Source organism: Micropterus dolomieu, linkage group LG14 (genome assembly GCF_021292245.1).
Source record: "Micropterus dolomieu isolate WLL.071019.BEF.003 ecotype Adirondacks linkage group LG14, ASM2129224v1, whole genome shotgun sequence".
NCBI classification, from domain to species: Eukaryota; Metazoa; Chordata; class Actinopteri; order Centrarchiformes; family Centrarchidae; genus Micropterus; species Micropterus dolomieu.
The window spans coordinates 11,156,153-11,179,919 of NC_060163.1; the positions used below are offsets into that span (position 1 = coordinate 11,156,153).

Consider the following 23,767-nt stretch of genomic DNA (forward strand, 5'->3'; position numbering starts at 1 on the left):
AACAACACAACTCTCTGGCATGGGAGAGGGTCCCATGCACAGAAAGAAAGAGGAACAGCAACTGAGGCAGAACAGCTGACATTTACTAGGAAAAAAAAAAGTGATTTTAAAGCCTTTGGGAGTCTGCTCAAAGCGAGATATGTTTTTATCTCTGCCCGCTGCAGATCCACAGTAACTGGGGTGCTCTTGCTTTTGGAAACTGACATTTGAATAGCCAGTGTCCCTGACGCAGGGTGGTGTTATTAATGTCTGGAGTTGGGTGTAGTCTGCTGCAGCAGCACAAATATGCAATAACAAAGGCAGTGGACGCATGCCTGGAGTGCTATCACGCTGGCCCCCGTCACAGCATTGTCTCATATTAATGAAGACCATCAGTTACTAGGACGACCTCTGTGGTGTGTGGCATACAAATGATGGTTTAGCACAAAGTGAGAAATACTCATTTATTTATGACAGGTTATGCACATTCCTATGAGTAAACCAACTCTGCCCATGTATTATTACCAATGAAGTTATTCTTATTTATGCCAACAGTCTTACTTAACTGTTCCCAACTGCCTGATGAACTTTTTTCACACATTCACTCTTTTTCTCTGCAGCCTGGAACTTTTTATGTGCACGCTACATGGTGTGAACTGCCTTTCCCACAAGAGCTAACGTCAAACAGACACTTACCAACCCCACAGTAAATAGTTCACATCATCAGAACAGAGGAAAAGAGGTTTCATTGGCTCAATTAGATTAGAGGCATGTTGTTAAACAGATGTTTTTGTACTCGACTGTCACGGCTAACCTTCAAGAAAGCTCTCTAAGAGGACCTGGAGCAGCATGGCCCACTAAGGACACCCATATGAGCTGACTTTCCACTGCAGTGATTTCATCAGTAATGAGGCACTATAAGCTGCAGATGTTGTGTCAAACTCTCCAACAGGAACCATAGCAACAGGATGAACGAACACACACACACACACACACACACACAGAGACACACACACACACACACACACACACAGACAGAGGACCTTGCCCAAGGTGATCCAAACACTCCTGTATGTGCTGACTCGGTGCCAAACTAGCCGACCTCTCTCAGGCATTGTTAATACTATAGCCTAAACCAAGAAAGTTGGCCGATTCTGGCTGTTGTACTTATATATTAGAAACATATTTAGTTTTACACATGCAGTCCTCAAGTATGTAAAGAAAGGCTTCTTTTAATGTTCTAAGTTTAAATTTCAGCTTCACTGATTTTACAGGACTTCCAAAACCAGCAGGACAAAACAATTCAAAGAAATGCTTCAGGAAGATCAACCATGTTCCACTGCAGTTCAAAGTTTTTCTATACATTAAAATAAAGAAAAAAGATAAAGAAACATTTAAAAGTGGGCCCGGTTTGTTAAAAGACAGGATGTTTAACATGGCAATAACGTCAAGGACAGGAAAACAGAGCAGAGCAGCTCAACATGTAAGAACATCACTGTGTGCACAAACAACTGTGTTTATTAGCTACAGCACAACACTCAGTCAGATGTGTCACTATCTGTTTGGTCACCAAATGAATCACCAACTGGCAATGATGCGGTAAAACAAGTCTTTCCAAAGAGATAAAAAGGGGAAACGCACTCATCTGACTACCCCCAAAATGTCTGCCTCTTTGAATGCAGTTCTATTGTCTTTACTCTCCTTTGGTTCCGTCTACTGGTTTCTTCTTTCACTCCTCTGTCTCTCTGTGAATTAGGTGATGTAGATGCGGTGAAAGTCGTTGGCTCCGAAGGCACAGTTGCACTTGGGGCACTTCCTCTGTCGGGTGTCGTAACGCATCTTCAGACATTCGTAACAGAATACGTGGAAACACTTGGTGAGCACCGTCTCCTTGTCCCGTGTGTTGCAGCAGGGACAGCGCAGCTTGGCCTGGAGACGGATAAATACATTGTATATGGAGTAAATACTGACTTCACAGTCATTACCTCTACCCATTTTATGCTACCACAGCTAACACCTGAGGGTGTATCAAGTAAGTTTCTTGATATCCCCAAAGCACAAAGCGACTGTTAACATTTCTGTAAATGTCTGAGCTCAGTTTCTGGCCCATACTCATGAATGAAAAACAGCCATTGCCAGCCAATTAAGGAAATTACAAAAGGTGTAGTATTTAGTATTACAACGCATTACATTTTCACTAGACTGTTCAGTCAACCACAACCTACTGCAGATTGTGCCAGAAAAGCTGTTGGTGTTTTATACATTTCTCTGCACAAGAAGAATGTTCTCCCTTTCTCACCTTGTACTGGTTGATCTCCTCCTGCAGGATCTCATCAGCATCAGAGTACACCTCCACCTTCTTCTGTTTCTCCAGCTTTCGTCTCAGCCTAGATAGATCCTCCTAGAAGGCATCAGGAGAGTGGCCACTTAACACAGATCACTGGTGTGATCTTCTACCAAGACCCTCTGGAGTAATGCAAGAGTTGGGAGTGATATCCAAATACAACATACCTGTGCTCGTTTCAGGTTGCTGCTCTCCCTCTCCCGGGCGGTGCGGTTCTCAGCCACAGAGACCTGAATCTCCTTGAGCTTGGCCTGCGTGTGCTCCAGCTGCACCTTCAGGTCCTCTGCCAGCTGGGCAGCCTCCACTGCCTGCAGCAGGGAAGGAATCTCAATAAGAACACTCAATAAAAAAAACCTAATGATGAGATTCCTGAGCTGTAATGTGGTGGTGGTACAGTAGATTCAGTCATGAACTAACGTAAAACAACCAGTGTTGGTTTTGCATTCCATTTCCTGAATATGGTGTATATTTTCCATCTCTAACGGCCATTTTCCACAACATGCTATACGTTTTAAGATCCTCTTCATAGCTTCCAGGCACCCACTGGTTTCATTTAAAGTAAGTAGCCACTTGTGTGTGTTTTTTGTTATGTTTAAATTTTATTGTTCCTACTTGTGTAAAAAGAGCAAATGAGATAAAAAAAAGAAAGAATTCAAGCAATATATTTACCTATGTATAAAGATGACCTCATTAATGGTGCCCCAGTGCACTCGCCCACACAACAGCAGTCTTACAGGTACTTGGGCAATGTTAGCAATTACCAGAAATATCTCACACAAGTAGGCACTTTAACTAATACAAGAAATTGCAAATGTGGGAATCAGGACAGACAGTAAGTTTAGTTTGCTAACAATGTAGCTCATTAATGCAACGTTTTGTCGCAAATCTTGGATGTCAGAATTGTTAACAAGCACCTGAACACACAAAATGATGTACACGAGTATGATTTAGTATCCAGATCCTATTATAATGCTGCTCAGTGTTAACATTTAGGAACATCTGTCAGGAATCAAATCATCCAGTGAATCTACAGTGCAAGTGATAGAGGGCATCTCTCTTCCCACCTTCCTCTTGTTGAGTTCTAGAGCTTGTGTCCGTACAGACAGCTCTTTTTCCAGAGCGGCAAGTGTGCTCTGAAGGACGCCCTCTTTTTCCTCCAACTTCTGCACAACCAGCAGCTGGGCATCCACCTGGAGAACGGCAGCAAAAGTAACAGTTAATACTTCAGTGCCCTGTCACGATGACATCCATCAACGCTGCATTTCTAGGTTAAGAAGTTACACGCCACCTGGGTTTTGAATGTGAGGACTTGGTCAGCCAACTCCTCCTTCTCCTCCTTCAGCAGCTTGTAGATCTGGTTAGATTTGATTCGCTCACTCATCAGCTTGAAATTGGCATCGTCCTTCTCCCGTAGCTGCTGCAACAGCCGGCTGTTCTGCTCCTGCATGTCCTCGAAGGCCTGGCCGGTTACATCCATCTCGCTCAGCAGGGCTTCCTCCTCCTCGAGGGACACAGGTGTCAGGGATCAAAAACAGTGATATTGCTCCATTCCAGTTTACAGGTGAGGCCTACCTTCATCACCATTTGTAATCATTCTTACCACATATTTGTTGGTGGTGTGCAACAGTTTGAGAAGTTTTAGTTCCAAGTATGCCTCTTGTACATAATGCTCTGTAGTCAAAACTGAAAATAACCAACACTACAGATTCAAAAAGGAATTCCTTTCCAACCCCTCCAAAAACATATCACTACAAACAAATAAAATGTGATCTTTTGGCTCAGTTTTTTAAATAAATACACAAGCATGTTTTCAACCTGAATAAAAAATACCATTGAATCTCTTCGGTTGCTTTTGTTATGAAGAACAGACGTGAAAAGCTGTTAAATTTGACTGTGCTGATATTACCTGATGGGATTAATTACATTACACCCTCATTGGCCCATTTGCATCTCGAGGTGCAATCACACCTGGTTTGTTTTCTCTGCTACTTTGCTGCGTTTGCTTAATTTTGGGTCATGTTGCCCACTTACAAGCCAACTAGGTCCTTTAAAATAAAGTCATATAAACTCTCAAATAGCTTGTTTATTGGAAAGTTCTGGCGATCGGTCACCCTGCAAAGTTAAAGTCTGGCAACCGTGAACTGAGTGGAACAAATCCAACACACCTGCGTCCAAAACACTTCAGTTGCTGTCGATTAACTACATAGTACATAAGAAGGACTAAAGTAAAGAGCTGAATAAACCAGTATCAGTCCAGAGTGTGTTGTGCCTTCTGTTAATTATGTTCTTTGAGACCTCCAAATTATGTGGCGCTGCAGGCTTTCAGACCTCAACATCTGTCTCCTTTATGCTCATAAAATTGTATGGAACAACAGTTAAACAACTTAAAACACGGTCATAACTCTTTTACATTTTGGTGTAATTTCCTGCATTTGATTTAATTGTAGTCTCAGTGCTAATGAGAAGAGACCTGCATTTTTTAGGTGGTCTTAGTGCAGTTATTTGCTTCAAATGCTCAAGAAGATAATATGATTCATATTAAATGATAAGCCTCTAAGACCGATCATACTGAATGTAGCACTAAGGTCAACAGCTAAGTGAGTATTTTCGGGTGTATCCGCTATATAAGCAAGTTTTAGAGTTACGATGACATTACTTAACCAATATTTGACCCCAGGCAGATAATGCTTCTATATTTTCCATCACATGACAGCCTGCTCTCGTATTCCCGCCGTCTTCTTACTTATTAATGAAATACCAAGAGGAGCGTCTCAACATTTACAAGACCACAAAGCCAAGTAAGTGAGCTCAGATCTGACAGTGTTTTAGATACTTTACAAACAATTTCTCAGGGTGGCTCACATGAAAACATTTACCACACCCTAGAAGATAATTTTTGCATTTATATTTTTGTCCTTCAAATCATTTCATCCAGATAACAAAATCTTATAATATAAAATATACTCATTCCAAGTGCGTAAGTTTAATCTTTGCAAGACTATAAAGATACTACATTTTTACTCTTTAACAACACTTGTGCAAAGTTATTGAGAAGAAACAAAAACAAGAATAAATTGGGCTAGCATTAAGATAACCAGCTGATCAGGTTTAAACTCCAGGCCACAGCATTGGCTTTCAATTCCTCTTTTGTAGTCTAAGATTAGGAGAACATCTTTCTTAGGCAAATATGATAATCGTTGCAGTAGTTTCATTCTTAACACAGCTGGCTTGTTTATATTCATATATGGTGCAGTCCCTAAGGTTTAAGTCTGACATTTTTTACCAAACGGGGCTGATGATTCATGTCTCATTTCTTGCTGGTCTGAAAGTGGAAGAGGTTCATTTCATTAACCTTTCGTACATGTTAATTTACATTAGCATTTTTTGAAAAGACGCATATATGTGTATAGGCTGCATTTATAAGCCTTTGGGTAAAAGCTGACGGAAAATAATGATAATATATGGAGACACTGTTGAATATTTGTCCCTGTTGAAGCATAAGCGTAGGTAGAAGTAAACAAAGGCGTTACATATGAGACATGTTTGAGAAAACAAAACAGAAATACGTCTGTGACCGCTCTCAATCATCCAGGTCCTGGATGACTGAAGCTTAAATCAAGAGCGGCTGGACTTGGTTTAAGATACTAGATGATGTTTCGCCTCTCATCCAAGAGGCTTTTTCAGTTCTTCTTCAACCAAGTTGCCCTTCAATAAACCCTCCTTGGATAACACACACAAACCTGCTTAGTGGCAGCAAGTTTCTTCTGCAGATGCTCAATGGTCTCTTCAGCCACTCGGATCTTCCTGAGGGCATCTTCATCAGCCAGCTTCTTGCTTTCCTTCCTCTCCCTCTCCTCCAGCTCTCGCACTCGCATCCTCAACTCATCCACCTGGGCAGGTCGAGATGGGTTGGGCATTGTATTAAACTTGCATTACTGTTTAAATATTTTGTTATTTGCAACTAACAAAGCTTTTTTATTTTTACGTGTAAAAACAAGAAATGTGCAAAAGTAGGACGGAAGGAACACACCAAAGAACAAACCTCAGCTTTAGATTTGCGTTCGGCTGCCATAAGCTGTACTTTGTCCCTCTGCTCCTTTGGAGCCGACTTATACATGTCCAGCAAGAGCTTCATCTCTTTCTGGGACTCCTGGGCTTTCCTGATAGGTTAAAGAATAGAATCACATTAATATTAACAATCCCATCAGTGAATTTAGTTGAGTGATTTTAAGTGTGCAGACACTGTTGCTGGTACAACAGAGCAAACAATACAAAAACACAAACAGCTAACAAGGCTTCTGTGTATTTGTTAATGTATAACTGCACAATGTCTATTTTGTTTAATATTAATGAGATTTTGGCCTCCAATATATGAAATTTTGTGAGGGACAATATTTTACAGCAAGTTATGTGATTATGAACATGTCATTATAAATGACAGTGGACTGGAGGAGGGGTATGTACTTTAGTTCTACTCTGAGCAGCTTCAGGGTGTCCGAGTCCTTCCTCTTCAGCTCGTCGCTGCGCTGCCTCTCTCTCTCACGTTCCCTCTCTCGCTCTCGCTCAGCCTCCCTCTCCCTCTCTCGGGCCCGCTGTCTTTCCAGTTCCTTCCTCCTCTCCTCCTCCTCCTCCTGATCCTCATCCTCTTCTTTCTTCACATCAATGCTGTCACTAGTCGTCTCCTCAAGAATCAGAACCCCAGTGTCACCACTCTGACAACGCAACTGTCGAGAAAGCAAATTGCTATATTTTACTGAAAATAAAGTGAGATTGGTTAGAGGAAATGTGTCATTACTGGTGTTTTCGTTTTGCTTAGAACAGCTATCTGATTCTCAATGAATAAAACAAACATTTGTCCGTCATTCATGTTACTACTACATACTTTATTGATCTCCATCTGGGTTTCCCGCAGCTTCCTCTTATAGCGCTGCACATCACCTTTCAACTGCAGGTTGTGGTTCTGAAGGCTACTAATTAAGTGTCGCATCTCTCTGTTGATTGGTCCTGAGAGAACAGAGATAAAAGGAAGAGAGTCAGAAATACTAAGAATAAGTCAATGTGTGGTTTGGTTTTGACTCATTCAGCATCGTCTGGTGCTGTAAATTATAGGTTCATCTGCATAGTGCTGAGGAGTGACATCATGATACAAAATGATATACCTCACCTTGTTCCTGCGATGACAATATTTGTAAACGGTCTGTACTTGTATAGCCAGGGATCTACGCTAAGCTTTGTCCCAAGGAGCACATGTGCTCCTAAAATGAAGAAATTTAGGAGCACAACAAAACATTTTCAAGTAACACAGAGTTTAACAAACTATCTGGCAGTGAAGACCCTTGTATCTGGACACTTGGCATGGTCTTAAAATCTTGTTAAAGCTTTTTCAAATATTGAAACTGATGTTTTAAAATTTGACACACTGAAAACAGCTTTTAAAACACTGATCATTCATCACAAAAAACTTGCGATACACCATCAGCACCCAAAAAACCCATGCCACACCTAATGTAAACAAGACTACTCAACAGTATGACAATAACTTAAACAGATGTAAAACAGAACAAGGGGAACGTGTTACACTCAGGGGGAGGCTAGAAGGAGCACATACAGGCACACTGGCATCCTGTGCAGTGAAAATCTGCATCTTTCCACTGCAGAGGCTCTTTCACACAACACGGAGGAAAAACTAGTTTAAATGTGTGTATTAGTGTAATATAAAATTAGATAAAATGTTCAATTTTAATCAAATCAATAGTGTATAAATGTTAATGTTAATTTTACTAAGCATTGTCATTTTATGTATTAAATACTACATAGCTCACCATTAGTATAATATTAATTCTAGTTGGACAAAACAGCAGTTTCGTATTTGTGAGTTGTTTTTATTCGTTAAATTTCTGCGCAAGAAAAATGGCCTACATTGGTCTCTTAATGCTACTATCTCAGCAATAATCAGAACCATTCATGAAGGAGAAGTTCAACGTTTAAAAGTTTATTATAAGACATCAAACCATTATTATGTCCTGCCCCATCCATGCTGTGATTGGTCAGTCGATGAAAAATGACAGTGGCGAGCACATCAATTTTATGAAAAGTTGAACATGTTTCAACAAAGGGCACCTGATATGGCTCCGGTGGCTAGCTGGCTTTTTTCCTACCAGTTTCGACAACTCAACTGTTTTGAACTAAAAACGGCACGGTGGGTGCGGTGGGTTTACGGGAGGTTGTAGTTACTCGCACATTGTGCGATTTTTAGGGGCATATGCAAGCAAAATGGTCGCACTGTAGAGCCCTGATTGCTCCTTTATGGTCTTCCAACCACTCAAAAGTGCTTTTGCACCATGTCATATTCACCCATTCACACACATTCGGGCAACCTGCTTTACCTCCTGAGCCACACCTGCCCTAATCTGTGATAACAAATGTTAAAAACATGTGTAACTGAATATTCACTTTGAATATCATCCTTCAATTACAGAAATTTACAATTATGAGTGTTGCCGTATATCAAGCACAATCTATCATTTACAAATCCAGTATATAATAATGCACCACACTACAACTTGATTTCCTTTCCCTCGTGACGTGTTGAGAGATGTGATGTGTTTCGAAAGGTACCTGCTTGCTCGTTGGCTGCCAGATTCTGCTCAAACTCAATACGCAGCATCTCATACTCTTTGCGCACTTGGGCCAGGGTGTCCTCCAGCTGGATGACCTCAGTCCGCAGCTTCTTCTGAAGGGACAGCTCATCACTCTGAACAATTGAAAACAGACACGGCTGACCATATTTTATATATACGTACATAAACATTGGTAATAATACACATGTCCAGGTTTAAGTTCTTAGGACAATAAACAGTTAAGACAAATAGCTGGAATGGCAAAACTGGACTACAGTCAGGATGCAGTGAAGTTAACTATCAGGGGTCTTAAAAAATAATTGAAAGTATATATCACTTTATGAGATCAACTTTGATATATGAAATTTACCTCCATGTGCTCAATCTGTCGGAGATGGGCGTTCTTGGCAGTGAGCAGAAGGGCTCGTGCCTCATCCAGCTGGGTTTTCACACCAAGAGACTCATTGTACAGCAGGGAGAACTGGGACTGCAGACATTTGTACTCTAGGGTCTCCTTCACAACCTCTTCAGGAATATTCCGCAAGTCCATCTGATTAGGAGATGACAATGAATGGTGAACATTGTAGGTTAACGCACTACACTGGCACAAACTAAAATAGGTCACAGATTTTAAAAAGGTCTTATATCTTTACCTTGAGCTTCTCGCTTTCCCTCACAGCCTCCTGGAGCTCCACCTGCAGTTTCTCCAACTCTGCCATGCGGCTATTAGCCAACTCCTGGTTGTGCTCCAACTCTGCATTGAGACTCTCAAACTAAAACAAAGACATTGTGTTAGAGATAGAGAAATGCTATAGAAACGCCCGTTTGTACTGGCATCTGAGATATGTCACATTTCTTTGCACGTCATATGTCACACAAAATTAATTGCAATTATTTTCTCACCTTCTGAATGTTCAATGTAATTTGGCCTCCAGGTAGTCCACCTGAGCTGCCGGTGCTGCTGTATCCCGACTTTAGCTGCAGACAGCAAACGCAGAACATTGGTAAAATTATGTATGTCTCCACCAGACAGCAGCAAAGCAAGACAAGCAAGCAGGAGAATCCACACATCCGTGTCTCTCTCTCTCTGTTTCTCTGCCAAATATACATTGGTAACCGTTAATAAGTCGGTGTTAAGAACTCTCACGCAGCTGACCACATGTTTTAGCATTTGTGTGTCTCAAGGCCTTTTTCAGAGAGGGAGCAAGACTCTGCCTGTGGACTCGCTTGGATCCGCAGGGTCTCACTGAGCTCCTCATGTGAACAGACAGACAAACACAGCTTTAAGTGTAGAAACAATGGCAAAGGCTTCTGTGAGATGCTGAATCTCTGCCGGTAAGAGATGCCGGTATTTACTTTATAGGCTAGAAAATATTAAAATGTATCTAGTAGAAATTATTGAAAGACAGATGTGTTTATTTTTGTTCTGTTTGCTTCATGGACACCACTGAGTGAACATTGTTTTTTGTAGGCTACAGGAGTGCTTTTTGGACTTTTGCATTATAGGCCTAGCGTTACTCACTTTCGTTGTCGTAGCTTATGTTCAAGTACAGTGTGAGGTTTTTGAATACTTTTGATTTTTAATGCTTAAATATAAAGATAATTTAAACATTTGAGCAAACGCTGAATAAGCTATCTCATTCTCTTTTTTTAAAGTGCAGGCTAGGGCTGGACAATAACAATAATTATCGTGATATTTAATAAATATTCAATAAATGTCTTGACTCATACACGAATTACACCATAATTAACCATCAGGTTTCTTCAACTTTCACTCAGGAGCAAAAATCACCTTTAAACTCAAAAGAAATAATGATTTCATATTTATCGTAATAATTATTGATATCGAAAGATATGAAACTTTTTATTGTGAAAACATTTTTGGCCATATCGTCCAGCCCAAGTGTAGGCTAATTGTTTTTGTGTCTAGCCTTGTACATGTGTATATGCTATTATTGGTGTATTTCTCAGGAGTTTGAGGGTGCACCCATAGCCACCTTGAAACTCACTGTTCAGAGAGGCTACTTTAATGGTCAACCCAAATGTTGGCAAAATCTGTACCTAGTTTGATACCCGTTTCATTAACAAATAGGGTTAGTTTACAAAATTAGCAATCTGGTGGTTTGTGTGAACAGGTTGGCCTGGGATGGAGTCCAATTCCCGGCCTGAATAATTGTGCCAGTCCGCCCCTGGCATAGATTTAGAAAAAAAAACTCCAACATCATGAACTGTATCCACTGCACTAGATGTGGTCTACAACATGCAGGGAAAATCAAGTTTGCTGAGGCAGCTGGCACTGCACAGTCTAAACACGACACCTTAATGAAGCACAACAGCAACTTAACACATAAAAAATGTCAAGAAGGATACACAAATGAAACGGCCTCGCCACTTCCAGGATGAGCATTTGTTAAGCACCATTCAATTAAAATGTGACAGTGAAATAAAATAAAACAGCACCTTGTAGTTTCTGTAGTAATTACTAATGGATTTATCAGTAATACAGCTAAATATGGGGAAAATGTAAAAAATTGCAAGGCAGGTTAATTTCAGACTCAGGCTGGTACCACCTCTACTTCATTCTAAGCCAGGGAAAGCCCCGTTACTCATTGTGTCTTTCCAGTCAACATGTGTGTGTGAAATGTGGAATTCATTCTTAAATGACGACTAAAAACATATTTTGAAGTCACAATAACCTTTGACTCAAAAAAGGTCACCTATTCAGTGTCTGACCAAATGTGAAATATGGTCACAATCTCCCCTTCTGTTCCAAGAGTTATGGTGTGAATAATGGCCAAAGAAATCTCAAGTTTTCATCCTTGAATCTAAGTGGACATTTATGCCGAATGGGACGGACCGACAACCCAAAAACATAATTGCTTAAATAAAACATGAGTAGCACACAGCACAGCTACCCACAACCCATGACTGAGACAAAGCTTATTTTCTTCATATTCAGATAGCTGATGCAAATAATATCACAGTGAGATGTGCATCAATAACAGCAGCTGGCTTGACACGCATTGATGCTTAAAGCCTTATCACTGTCAACTCATGTGCACGAGAGAAACAGCAGCATGGACAGATAAAAATTACGCGCAAACACACACAATTTCAATCAAACGCACCTGCTCCATGGCCTCTGCCAGGTGTTTGTTAAGCTTCTGTTCCCTATTGCGGAGTTTTTCCATGTCCCACTGCAGGTCCTCCACCGTCGTCTCCATCTCAGACACCTTGGTCTCGGAGCTGGTGACCTTGTCCACTAACTCGTTGTACTGCAAGAAGGGCAAAGACACGACAACAGCACTGTAATCAGTGAAAGGTATACACCAAAAGCAGTGGCTGCATACACCCGTAGACGTTTTTACAATCTTCCCATTCTCCAACTATTTCTGACACACATGCAAAAGCACAAATATTCACTACAAACAGTGAAACCCTCAAACAGTGCAAAGGAAATTGTACCTCCATAGACATCTTGTGGTGTCGGCCTTGCAGGAGAGTGGCCAGGTCTCGCAGTCGACTATTCTTCTCCAGCAGAGCACGGTTCTCATTGACTATGTCAGACTGGCTATCGTCCTCACAAGCTGCCAATGAAGATCAAGACAGTTGTGCCAAATTAGAGTGGAACTAAAAAAATAAGCCCAGCTCACGTTTATGTACACCAACAACTCAATAATGACAAATGAAACTCAATTAGTAGCAGGTAATTAGTTTCCTCTTTCTTGTTTGTATATCAGTAACAAGCATGTCTCCACAGTTACCTGCAGCCTCGACCTGCTTGCACATGTCGTCGATGCGACTGTGCAGCCTGTCAAAAACGCAGACCAAGCAGGCGATGGCTTCCTTGCTGAATTGCATGCGGTCCTGGAGGTGCAGGGTTAGTTCCTCCTCGCTGCTGTGCTCCAGCGTGGCTATGAAACCCTTGGCATTCTCACTTAGGGGAGGAGGGGGCGGTGACTCATCTGAACAAAGGAGGTGGTGAATATGTACATGGTTGATTAAAATCAGCAGAGCAGGTAATACTATGATCAAAGCATTAAACCTCAAACTTAGCTAGATTTAAAGCTAGAAAATGGAAACAGTTTGTGCCCTCATTAAAACTTAAATCTTGGAAAGATAAGTTTGAGTTGTTCCAGCCATTGACTGACAGTTTAGACGTACAGAGATTGAGCATTTTGCAAGTTCTCATGACATTTAAAACATCCAGCAATGAACGAGGCAAATACAGATAGAGAGGTTAGCATTGCTATACAATAGCCTGAACTGCTACGTGCTTTTGCCAAAAGAATCAACCAAAATATAAAACGGAAGCAAAAACATTTGCCGTCTTCACACCACAAACATTTGCTTGCTTGTCTTTAAAGATACTTTTAGATATAAATAAATGATTCCTGCCCTTTCACGGAAGGTGTTGTCACTGAGTGTATACAGCATACAGGGGGGTAGCGGGCAGTTTTAAGTATTTGTAGTAACTTGGCCATTCTTCTTCATTCTTCATCTCAAGTGTCACTCACTTTGAATCAGCCTCCTTCAGTTCACTTCACACTCACAGACCTAACATAAGTCACCTCAGCTGAAAACCCATCAGCGTGCCCCGCTTCTTTCTATCTCTCTCTCCACTTACATCTGCTCTGGTGACTTTCTCCATCAGTAGTAAGCTTTGTTGTATAAAGTTGCCGGGAAAAAAACAGAACTTGTCTTCTGGATTTTTCCACCTGCGATTCCGTTCACAGCAGCAGCTGAGCCGCATGGTGAGGAGGCAAGATAACAACGTAGCTTTTCAAAACAAAACCAACGTGGTAGCTAACAAATGACATCTGACTGGTGTGTTCACTGTCACACGCTCTTGTAAATTATCCACCGTGCTGCGACTTGTAAGTAATCACTGTGTTTCTCTGATAAACGCTGCAATGTGTCGTCTAACCTGGGTGTACCGCCAAAGTAAAGTGATTGTGTGGTTAAAACTGACTGAACCGTTGTTTTTTTCTTTTTACAAGCCAGGTCTTCAGCAGTGTCGACCAGCACTGTCTCCCCCTCAATGTTGTTAAAGACTTCGTGAGTAGACGGCTGCGTGCAGACGCAGAGTGAAGGGGGTGGCTGAGCAGCAAGAGAGACAGAGGAGCAAACGCTGGCGTGACTTTATGGAAACATGAATTAACTCAAGATCAAACTATATCGGTATAAAACGGTATTGTCTAATTTTATATCTCTTTTGTAATTACCTCGGTGTACATCGGTGTACGGTGTGAGCAAATACCTTTTGTAAACATATGAAAATTAAAGTGTGGATTATCAAGATTTTACATTTTATATTATATAGGTAATACAATGACCCCATGGACAATTACATGAAATAGATATGCTGGTTGGGTGATTAAACAGGGTAACGCGTTATCATGTGCAGTGGACGAATAGACTCTGCCGACACACACGACGCACACAGCAACAGAACAACGTGTAGCGTTTTGACAAGAGCAGCAACACTGAGAGCTTCAGTTTACACACTGTAAGCAAGTCAGACAAACAAAGCAAAGCTTAAAGTTAACTCACCCTGCGTTCACTATGAGGTTATTTTCGTCAATCAAGTTTCCCTCAGCACTCTCATAAAAACTAAACTATGACCAGACTTCAGAGAGACTGAAGAATCTCCGCAGTATTGTTTTCCGCCATCTTGTCATTAACCCAAACAAACCCACGCTGCATTCTGCGCATGCGCGCCTGCTTCTGGGAGATGCTGGACAGTGTTTGCCGTGAGATTATAATAGCGTGGTTAACTGTACCCAGTTATCATGGTAATTAAAATGTGTACGGCAATAACAACAGTTGGGAATTTTATGAAATTTATGGTTTACCGTTAAACCGGTTATCGTTTCATCCCTATACGGAATCATACCTATGTAGACACTTTCATCCAAATTCTATTAATATAAAATAGTTACATTATAGATTATAGCAGTCCATAAACGCAGTCAGTGATGGAGACTTTCCAGATCAGCTTAGTCAGGAAAACCTCTGCTTACCTGTTGCTGAGTCCTGTGGTGGCTCTTTGGGCATCAACAACTCTTCTGACCCAGTGGGAGGTGGGGGCTGCTGCTGGTCCTCCTGACGCTCTTCCTGACGCTCCTCCTGCAGCTCTGCCTGCTCCCCCTCATTCTGGGCCTCTGGGAGTGGAGGTGGAGGCACGGCAGAAGTTGGTGAGGCCCGACTGACACCATCTTCTTCCATTGGTGTGGGGTCAGGGAGAGGGGCCGAGGGTGGGGCAGGGGTAGATGTCATGGGCGCTTCTGGCTCAATACGCTTGCGCAGAATGTGCACACTCTCTTCCAACTGCAAATCAGAAGATTGAAGGATTGAAAGAAGTGTTAATCCTCCGGAAAAAGCATTGCAATGGGTCATCAGATTGTGCTTTTCCAAAAACTCTCTTGACTGCCATTACAGTGGTACTTCCACCGAGTGAGCACAGCGTAAAACGCTGCTAATTGGCTATTAAATGCATATTACTGTACATTATTAAATTAAGGCAGACAGTTAGATAAAATTCTACAGTTCTGCAAGTGTTGCCATTGAATGCCTGATGGCATTGACAGAATGAGAACCCCCCCATTTCTGAAATCAAGTTCAGCTCAAAATGGGCAGACGTACCTGTGACCAGTATCGGTTGACAATCAGCAGGGTAGTGTCATCGGTGGCTTGTCTCTTCTCTAGCTTCTCAATTTTCTCTCTTAACTCATCCTCCATCGTCTGCCTCTGCTCCAAGCGCTCACATAGCTTTTTATTCTTGAACTGGAGAACCTTCATGTCCATTTCCTCCTGCACAGATCAAATACAGACACCAAGGTAAGGAAGATCATTCAGATTCCGAATGTTGCTAGACAAAAAAGACTTGAGATGAGCTACAATGTATGAACATTTTGGTGGACCTCATAGGATAGACAACAAATGGTGACTTGTGAGAGTAAACACCACATGACTGACCGTAGAGGAGACTCCAGCTATCCGTATGGGCTCAATGAGAGTGGTGGTGGTCTTCTCCTCTTTTTTGCTCTTCTTCTCAGGTGGGCCAGGGGGGCTGTCCCCTCCTGAGGGACGTTTTCCTCCCCCAGTACCTGACATCGTTCCTTCCCCTGCAAGAGATCAAACATAACATCACATCTTTGCTTTGGTTCAGCTTTAAGAATCGTCGGATTAGTTTGCAAACGAAACTCATTCATTTGCTGTCAGCAAGCAACGGAATTGGCCTCACATGAAGTTACAAGCGCAGGGCCACTGATCCTGACTGGCTCAGTCAGACTGCTCTTCCGGTGCTCATATGAAAATGTGTGTTCCTGAACGGTTATGCTGAATGTTATTGTATACGCCACTGCCTGAGAAGCTACCGACAATGTTTAATTTGGAATTTTTGTTAAGACTAACGAACATTAGCAAGTTTGCTAACGCTAGCTATGCTAATGCTAACATTAATTCTCCGAGACCTCTGTTAGCTAAACGGCGCTCTTTGTCTGGCGTATTTAATGACTGGTGGACGATATTTTTATTCATTGACCTCCACTACACGGGTAAGATACTCTGCAAAGTAACTCTAAATGCACATACATGTATAAATGGTATTCTTTGAATTATTAACGTTACAAACCTTCACAACGAGCGTCTGAAAATGTAACTCAGGGCATCCACAGAAGCTACAGGAAATGACGATAAGGCACTTCTCCTTCTCCGGTGTTTATTGGCGGTTGGCAAACCAATTTAGAGATGCATTACCGCCACCAACTGGACAGGAGTGGGGAATTCTGCAGAAAAACAAAACACGACGATGTACTTTCGCAGAGAAAATCTTCCTTACCGTAGAGTAAATCCATCCCAATTTTTATTATATCAATAAAAACAAACATCAATTAACTACAATAGGGGGGGGGGGGGTATATTTACTAAAATATAGCAACTTTGACTTATTTGTTAGGCCTATGACTCTAAAAGAAGCCTGAAATTATTATTCTTATAAAATCAACCATGCTGCAATCTTCACAGTGGCCGCGATTAAGATGCTCACCTAATCGATGCTTTAAATTTGTCAGGTTCTTCCTGCAGTCTGAGGGGTTTCAGGTTATGGCGTTCAAAGTTTTTATGGTTACACCATATTGACATTTTTGCAATCAACACCCAAATATTCTCTCAAAATAAATTAAAAACAGAAATTTTAGACTGGGCATTTAAAAAAAGAAAAATTATGCCAGTAATTTTCGTGTAATTAAACTAATTACCCCTTGTATATTTTTCAACAATATATAGGATACCCTCGTGGCAATCTTATTATATTTAAGTTAACTCACACACAAGTTGTCCTCAAAGTTCAAAAGATGAGACAGTGTTGACTTTTCAATTTCATTGCTGAAATTGAGCAATATACAAACAATACACAGTCTTTTCAAAACATTTCAAAACAGCAAAAGATATTGAATCATTCCATCTACAAGAATAAGTAAAATACCTGAAAAGAAAGAGAACATTTATAAATAATTGACTTGATGCTTAAAACATGATATAAGTTTGTACCTCAAGGATTTCTGTTTAAGACTGTACACAGGTCATACCCATTTAAAAGTAATTTCTAATTTCATTAGTCATTTTTCCCAGTCCCAACTTCTCTGCAGACATACTGAACTTGATTAATAGAATGGCAAAATTTCGTATCCAGAAAGTGATTAACCTCATTTAATATTTTTAAAGATACCTTGTGAACAGGGCTTGACATTAACGTTTTTGCTCATTTGCCAAAGTGGTTAGTGGTTTTAGTTACTAAGTTACTAGCCACATTTTTGTTGCTGGAAAATTACGTTTTAGATGATTAAATTTGATAATGGCATGCTTAAATTAGTGCTAAAAATTATTAATATTATCATTAGCGCTGACAAGGTTGTGTGTAAAGTTCCTTTTTTTTAAAAAAAAAAAAATCATGTAGTTTATTAAGATAAACATATAAAAAGAGCTTCTTATTGTATATAATAAAAGTGCCGCATGGGTGTAAAAGATTAATTGAAAAGATAACAACTAAACTGAAAAAAAAATTATCAGAAACATTGTTTATTTATAACAGCTGTTAATACTGTAATACAGTGTATAAAAAGGATCTACATTAGAAACAAAGAGCAAAGAATAAACTGTTTTGTCTAAGAAAAAATCCATAATTAAGGTAAATTTTATGTAGGCCTATATCAGTTTTGGGCACTGTTTTGTATCTGCACTTCCTCAGAGCTCTGACTGGATTCATATTTATCATCATGAAGCTCTGCAGTAGCTCTGAGTAACTGGAGATACTTCCACCTGAAACGAGTATATAGGTCATAGGGGTTTTTTTTCAATTCTTAACTTTACCTACTTTTTTATTTTGTGTACAACTTTATTTATTTTTATTCCGTCCAGTATTTTTACAGCAACCTTTATGATTTAAAAAATGCTCCATGTATTGAATGAATTGACTCAGTAAACTTGGTGGGGAAAAGTCACGTCCTGAGGTGACGACGTAGCAGCCCATGCACAAGTAGATGTCACACCACAGTTTCTTCAGCAGGTAATATAATCCATGTGCACCATCCACCAGCCATACATGTTGTTTTTGCGTGGGCTACGTGACAAACGTCACCGTCGCCATGCTTTAGGGCAAAGGACGTTTCTGCTGTTCTGCTGTTGTCGGGGAAATTGGCTCGACATTGTTAAGCCGTGATAATTTCATTTAAATGTAGCCCATTTGTTCACAGTAACAACTCATTCATTTGTTCATTCATAAATATATTTTGGGTTGAGTGTGACTAACCATTTGGAAGCAAGGTCTGATTAATCAATGGCAGTCTATATTGATCCTACTGTTAATTGAGTCATGGCTTACTACTATTTCAAACACTGTGTTTATTCTAATTAATGCATTACATTAAAGCAACACTTTGATTTGATTGCTAGCTACCTTCGCATCTCTTTCATCCACTAAAGTGGCATCTCAGTGTCAACACTTTCACTGGATCTTGTTATGATAAACAATCTCGACAATCAATCTCATTAAAAAACGTTAATGTTTCATCTCATCCTCTGCGACTAGGTTTATAACTATACTGTGAACAAATGGACTGCATTTACAAGAAACGATTACGGGTTAACAAATGTCGAGCTAATGTGCCAATGACAGCAGAACAACAAACACTTCCTGTTATTCCAGTGTACGGCTACATGAGTGACGTCATCCGTCAGGCTGAGCCAATCAGAGCAGAGTAGGATTAGCCAATTCGCACCCCGGCCGCACGGGGGGAGTACTGTACTGTCTGCAACAACGCTGCAAGATGTTCCGAGCAGTGACAGCAAGGTGTTGGCTGGCTGTTGTCAACATTATCGGTGAATAACCTTGAGTCCGTAGCCGCTGAATCGCAAACAGTTATGGTCCTCAAGTTGAGATGTCAGTATTGAGGTTATATTGATTCATTGCTCGCCGTCTCCCTCTTCCTCTTGTCGTCTGATTGCATACATGGTGAGTAACGTTAGTTAGCTTCCTTTTACGGTCAGTACCTTCTGCTACAGCAAGGACAAATCTAAAACCCCCTACAGTAGCTGTAAGATGGATCAATTATCAAGGACACTTTTCTAAATAACAGTAGAGAGAAGGGAGGTATGTATATGTAGCTAATGCACAGCTAACTGAAATTAAACTAAAGCAACACTTCGTTGCCAGATGTTAGCTCAGTAGTTCCTGTGTCCACGTGAGACATGTGACTGCCTGTTTGTTGTCGTTACAGATCCTTATGCTATCACCATGACCAAAGACATCGTTGTTGGAGATGAACTGCCAGACTGGGTCGGGGCCAAGGAGTTTTACCAGAAATATGACCTGAAAGAGGTGATAGGCAGGTGAGTCCAGCGAAATCACCTGAAATGTAATCTCAGTTTTTATATTGGGATGATTTAAAAAAAAAAAAAAACAACCACAGAAAAAGCACACATGCTGTATTCTATGTCACTGGTACCTCAGGGGTGTGAGCAGTGTGGTGCGTAGGTGTGTGGACAGACACACAACTCAGGAGCTGGCGGTGAAGATCATTGAGATCACAGCAGAAAAGATGACCGTTCAGCAGCTGGAGGAGGTGAAAACCTCTACGCTGAAGGAGGTCCAGGTCCTCAACATGGTGAAGGGACACTCCTCAATCAGTATGTTGGACTCCTGCTCTTTTTGGCCTGCAAGACATCTTCATTTTTTTGCTCTTAGGGGATTCAAAAGTGCTAAAACCGCTTTATGTTTTGTTGATTCCTTTTAGTTACTCTCATTGATTCCTATGAATCTGCGACCTTCATCTTTTTGGTGTTCGACCTGTGAGTATTTCAACAAACAGCTACAATGTGAATGTTAATATTCATGTATTCATTGTAGGATTGTGTCAATCTCTTTTTGTTTTTTACTTATAGCATGAGGCGAGGAGAGCTGTTTGACTACCTCACAGAAAAAGTTACCTTGAGTGAGAAGGAAACCAGGTGAGCTTCAGCGTCAACACACCCCATCAGCTCATTTTAAGGGAGTAGAATTTAGTAGGGCGGCAGGGACATGTCCCTAAAATAGCCGCCTTCGCGTTTTTAGAGGCAGGTTGCATCCAGAGTTACCGCCTTCTTTCGGACTGAAAATAAGACAAAATTCTCAAAACAAATCTAAAAACAAAAAAATAAAAATTCAAGGAAAGTTCTTCCCCACCCCTTGTATCGTTCTCTAAAATAAAAAAACTAGCCTACTCAGTTTGGGCACTGAGAGGGTCTGAAAACTCCTGCACTTCCTCTCCTGTAATTCCCACAAAATCCCAACACTTTCTCAACAACAACTATTTCTATCCTCTCAGATTTCCTTTCCGCCTTAGCAGACCAGTTAATCACCATGGGCAGAAATGCTAATCCTTACACAAACATTATTCATCATGCTTCTTACCTGATTTGTTCTCCCTTTCTACTTGAATCTTTTCTTTCCTAGCTGCTTCCTCATGGCTCATCCTTCTCTTAACCTCATGACTTCCATCTCCTCCTTCTCTTCAGACAATCTGCTTGCCACGCTTCATGACTCCCCCCAACACTGATTACACTTCTTTATCACAGTGCCTGTCGCTGCACATCTCATCTCCACATTCACCAAACTTCCAACAATGCCTGCTCTAAATGGGTTTAGGGAACAGAAGCCCTTACTGGGTAACTGATATGCTCCAAGAACACTTTGTCAGGCGGGACTTCTGATTCAAAAAGCAACAGAACAAATCTTGTTGCACATCCTTCTCCGTCACTCATTCTGAACACTCTGTGGCTGTCAACAACTCTTTAAATTTACTAGGATTGACCATATGGTACTCCATCAACAACACCCTTTACTGGAACTCAACTAGTAAGTGGAAAACATGATACTTGGTAACCATCTGACTATTTCCAGTGCCACCTTCAGTTGTGTCTGTGACACACATCAAACAGTGATTAAGGTATCAAGGTAGTTTATTTATCATTATACAACACAAGGTTTTGTAATGAAAAGAAAGTTTGTGGTCCCTCCATGCTACACGCACACAGAACATAACCTATAATTAGGCTAAATGTGTATTAAGATATGGTAACATATAAAATAAAACAACAGCCTACATACAGTTATTTACATACAAAGGATATATACATACAAGTCTACACCTGAAACATTTTGCAGTGCATCTGTTGAATTCACACCTGGGGTGAATGTAAACAGCAGCAACAAGATGATAATATGGTTTTCATCTTCACATTAAAAAGTCAAACATTTGGGAAATAGTGTCCACCTCGACTGTGTTTGAGCATCAGGCATCATCGATGTAAACACAGAGTCTGCCTACTCTCATCTTGCCGGAGTCTTGATTGACATTGCCAAGTTTGTCCTTAATCCAACTCGCGACTTCATGTTTACCCGACAGATCTCCAAGTCTGTTCTTGCTCCCAGTCAATTTTATTCCAGCCAGATGGATTCCTCTTTTGTTCTCACTATTGTCACTGTAGCAAGAAATTTCTTCTCTTTTCCTCTTTTTCCTCCGTGATCTCTTCTGGCTGCTTCTCATCCACCACCATCTTCTTCCAGTCCCTACCAATATCCAGCATCTACCTAATTGTCCCTAGCAATAATTTTGATCAAAACAATTCAATGTAATCACTGTCGTCCGTCAGCCTCTAGTCAATGTACTTGGTAACAATTGGTTACCAAATACGAACTACAAGTACAATGCATTTTTTAAGTTTTGAAAGATTATGTCTGCCCCCCTCATATGGTTATGTTCACTGCCTACCTAGACCCTAGATCCTGAGCTACTTTATTTTCCAAAAATGTGATTTTTATGGTGCATTGAATGTCAAGCTGAAGATATTTTAAGTTTATTTTAGTAGTAGTAGTAGTAATAATAATAATAATAATAATAATAATAATAATAATAATAATTATCTTTATTTGTAGAGCACTTTTCAAAACAAGTTACAAAGTACTTTAACAAGTGTGAAGACAATAATACCCAAAAGACAATAATACAAAAACAATACAAGATAAAAGCAAGAAAATTGAAACGACTAAAATACACGTTTAAGATAAATATAAAATAAGTAAAATAGAATAAAATAAAAAGGATAAAATAAAGTCAAATAAAATTGGGAAAGGCTGTCCTATAAAAGTATGTTTTAAAAAGGGACTTAAAAGAGTTCACTGACTCAGCTGACCTGATTTCCTCGGGCAGGCTGTTCCAGAGCCTCGGGGCCCTGACAGCAAACGTTCTGTCCCCTTTAGTTTTCAGTCGAGACTCTGGAACAGACAACAGACCTCTGCCCGAGGATCTCAAGGTACGTGCTGGTGTGTATGGGACTAAAAGGTCAGAAATATAACAAGGCGAGAGGCCATGAAGAGCTTTAAAAGTGATCAATAAAATTTTAAAGTCAATTCTGTAGTGAAGCTAAGATAGGGGTGATGTGGTCATATTTCTTTGTTCTGGTTAAAATCCTGGCAGCTGAGTTCTGGACAGTCTGGAGACGATCAATAGATTTCTGGTTCAAGCAAGTAAAAAGGCTGTTGCAATTATCTAGGCGTGATGAGATGAAGGCGTGTAAAATGGTCTCGTGTCCTTCGAATTTTTGCTATATTTCTAAGTTGATAAAAACATGATTGAACAAGCTTTGTGGTGTGCTGCTCAAAATTTAAATTACTATCAAACCAAACACCAAGGTTCTTTGCAACAGGCTTAATGTGATTTACTAGGGAACCAGCAAATGGCAGTATTTGTTTTGCCATCTGCTGGGACACAATGACCAGGATTTCTGTTTTGTCTGAGTTCAGCGTGAGGAAATTATGTGACATCCATTTTTTAACTTCACAAAGGCAGTTGTTAAGTGAACTCAGCATTCCAGGGTCTGTGGATCTGACGGGCAAGTACATTTGTGTGTCATCAGCATAAATATGAAAAGAAATACCATGTTTATGGATAATATGTCCAAAGGGAAGCAGATACAAGGAAAATAAAATGGGTCCTAAGACCGACCCCTGAGGCACACCATATTTAACTGGACAGAACGAAGAGACATAGTTGTTTACAGACACGCAAAACTTCCTATTTGACAGGTAGGATGAAAACCATTCAAGGGCAGTACCAGAGATCCCCACCCAGTGCCTCAGTCTGTCTAACATGATGTTGTGATCAATGGTGTCAAAAGCAGCGCTAAGGTCCAGGAGTACCAGGACTGAGCACATACCTTCATCAGCAGACATTAAAAGGTCATTAGTGACTTTAAGCAGGGCAGTCTCAGTGCTGTGGTACTTCCT

At 40.6% G+C, this 23,767-nt stretch overlaps 2 protein-coding genes across 5 annotated transcripts in view; one reads left to right on the forward strand and one right to left on the reverse strand.

Annotated features, from left to right (window-relative positions):
• Window positions 1-1,195: 1,195 nt before the first annotated feature.
• rnf40 (ring finger protein 40) lies at window positions 1,196-16,717 on the reverse strand. Of its 4 annotated transcripts, none has more exons than XM_046068888.1 (20): window positions 16,580-16,717; window positions 15,922-16,070; window positions 15,589-15,756; window positions 14,967-15,273; window positions 12,708-12,908; window positions 12,409-12,530; window positions 12,072-12,218; window positions 9,847-9,921; window positions 9,597-9,716; window positions 9,314-9,493; window positions 8,942-9,077; window positions 7,206-7,327; window positions 6,788-7,047; window positions 6,354-6,483; window positions 6,064-6,213; window positions 3,612-3,824; window positions 3,388-3,513; window positions 2,491-2,631; window positions 2,279-2,380; window positions 1,196-1,908 (listed from the first exon to the last, which is right to left on the reverse strand). In XM_046068888.1, exons 2-20 carry the CDS (start codon window positions 16,057-16,059, stop codon window positions 1,732-1,734), a joined length of 3,015 nt encoding a protein of 1,004 aa, XP_045924844.1. In that variant the 5' UTR covers window positions 16,060-16,070; window positions 16,580-16,717; the 3' UTR covers window positions 1,196-1,731. The 4 variants fall into 4 exon arrangements, with proteins under 4 accessions (XP_045924844.1, XP_045924846.1, XP_045924845.1 ...); XM_046068890.1 differs by lacking the exon at window positions 16,580-16,717 and adding an exon at window positions 16,190-16,212 and having other exon boundaries at window positions 6,366-6,483; XM_046068889.1 differs by lacking the exon at window positions 16,580-16,717 and adding an exon at window positions 16,190-16,212 and having other exon boundaries at window positions 3,612-3,821.
• A 2,534-nt stretch (window positions 16,718-19,251) lies between these two features.
• Window positions 19,252-23,767, forward strand: part of phkg2 (phosphorylase kinase, gamma 2 (testis)) — an 8,203-nt gene continuing 3,687 nt past the window's right edge. Inside the window, exons 1-5 of the mRNA XM_046069002.1 lie at window positions 19,252-19,456; window positions 19,722-19,833; window positions 19,955-20,130; window positions 20,238-20,292; window positions 20,386-20,451. Coding sequence (XP_045924958.1) covers window positions 19,739-19,833; window positions 19,955-20,130; window positions 20,238-20,292; window positions 20,386-20,451 — 392 coding nt within the window. The 5' untranslated portion in view covers window positions 19,252-19,456; window positions 19,722-19,738. The remainder of the gene's footprint in view (window positions 19,457-19,721; window positions 19,834-19,954; window positions 20,131-20,237; window positions 20,293-20,385; window positions 20,452-23,767) is intronic.

Bases quoted from the DNA above. Each gene is read 5' to 3' on its own strand.
- rnf40 (XM_046068888.1), bottom strand. From the start codon at position 16,059: ATGTCAGGTACTGGGGGAGGAAAACGTCCCTCAGGAGGGGACAGCCCC. The intron at 9,717-9,846 runs GTGAGAAAATAA...TCTTTGTTTTAG, and splicing joins TTACATTGAACATTCAGAAG to TTTGAGAGTCTCAATGCAGA. The intron at 2,632-3,387 runs GTGGGAAGAGAG...TCCCTGCTGCAG, and splicing joins TAGAACTCAACAAGAGGAAG to GCAGTGGAGGCTGCCCAGCT.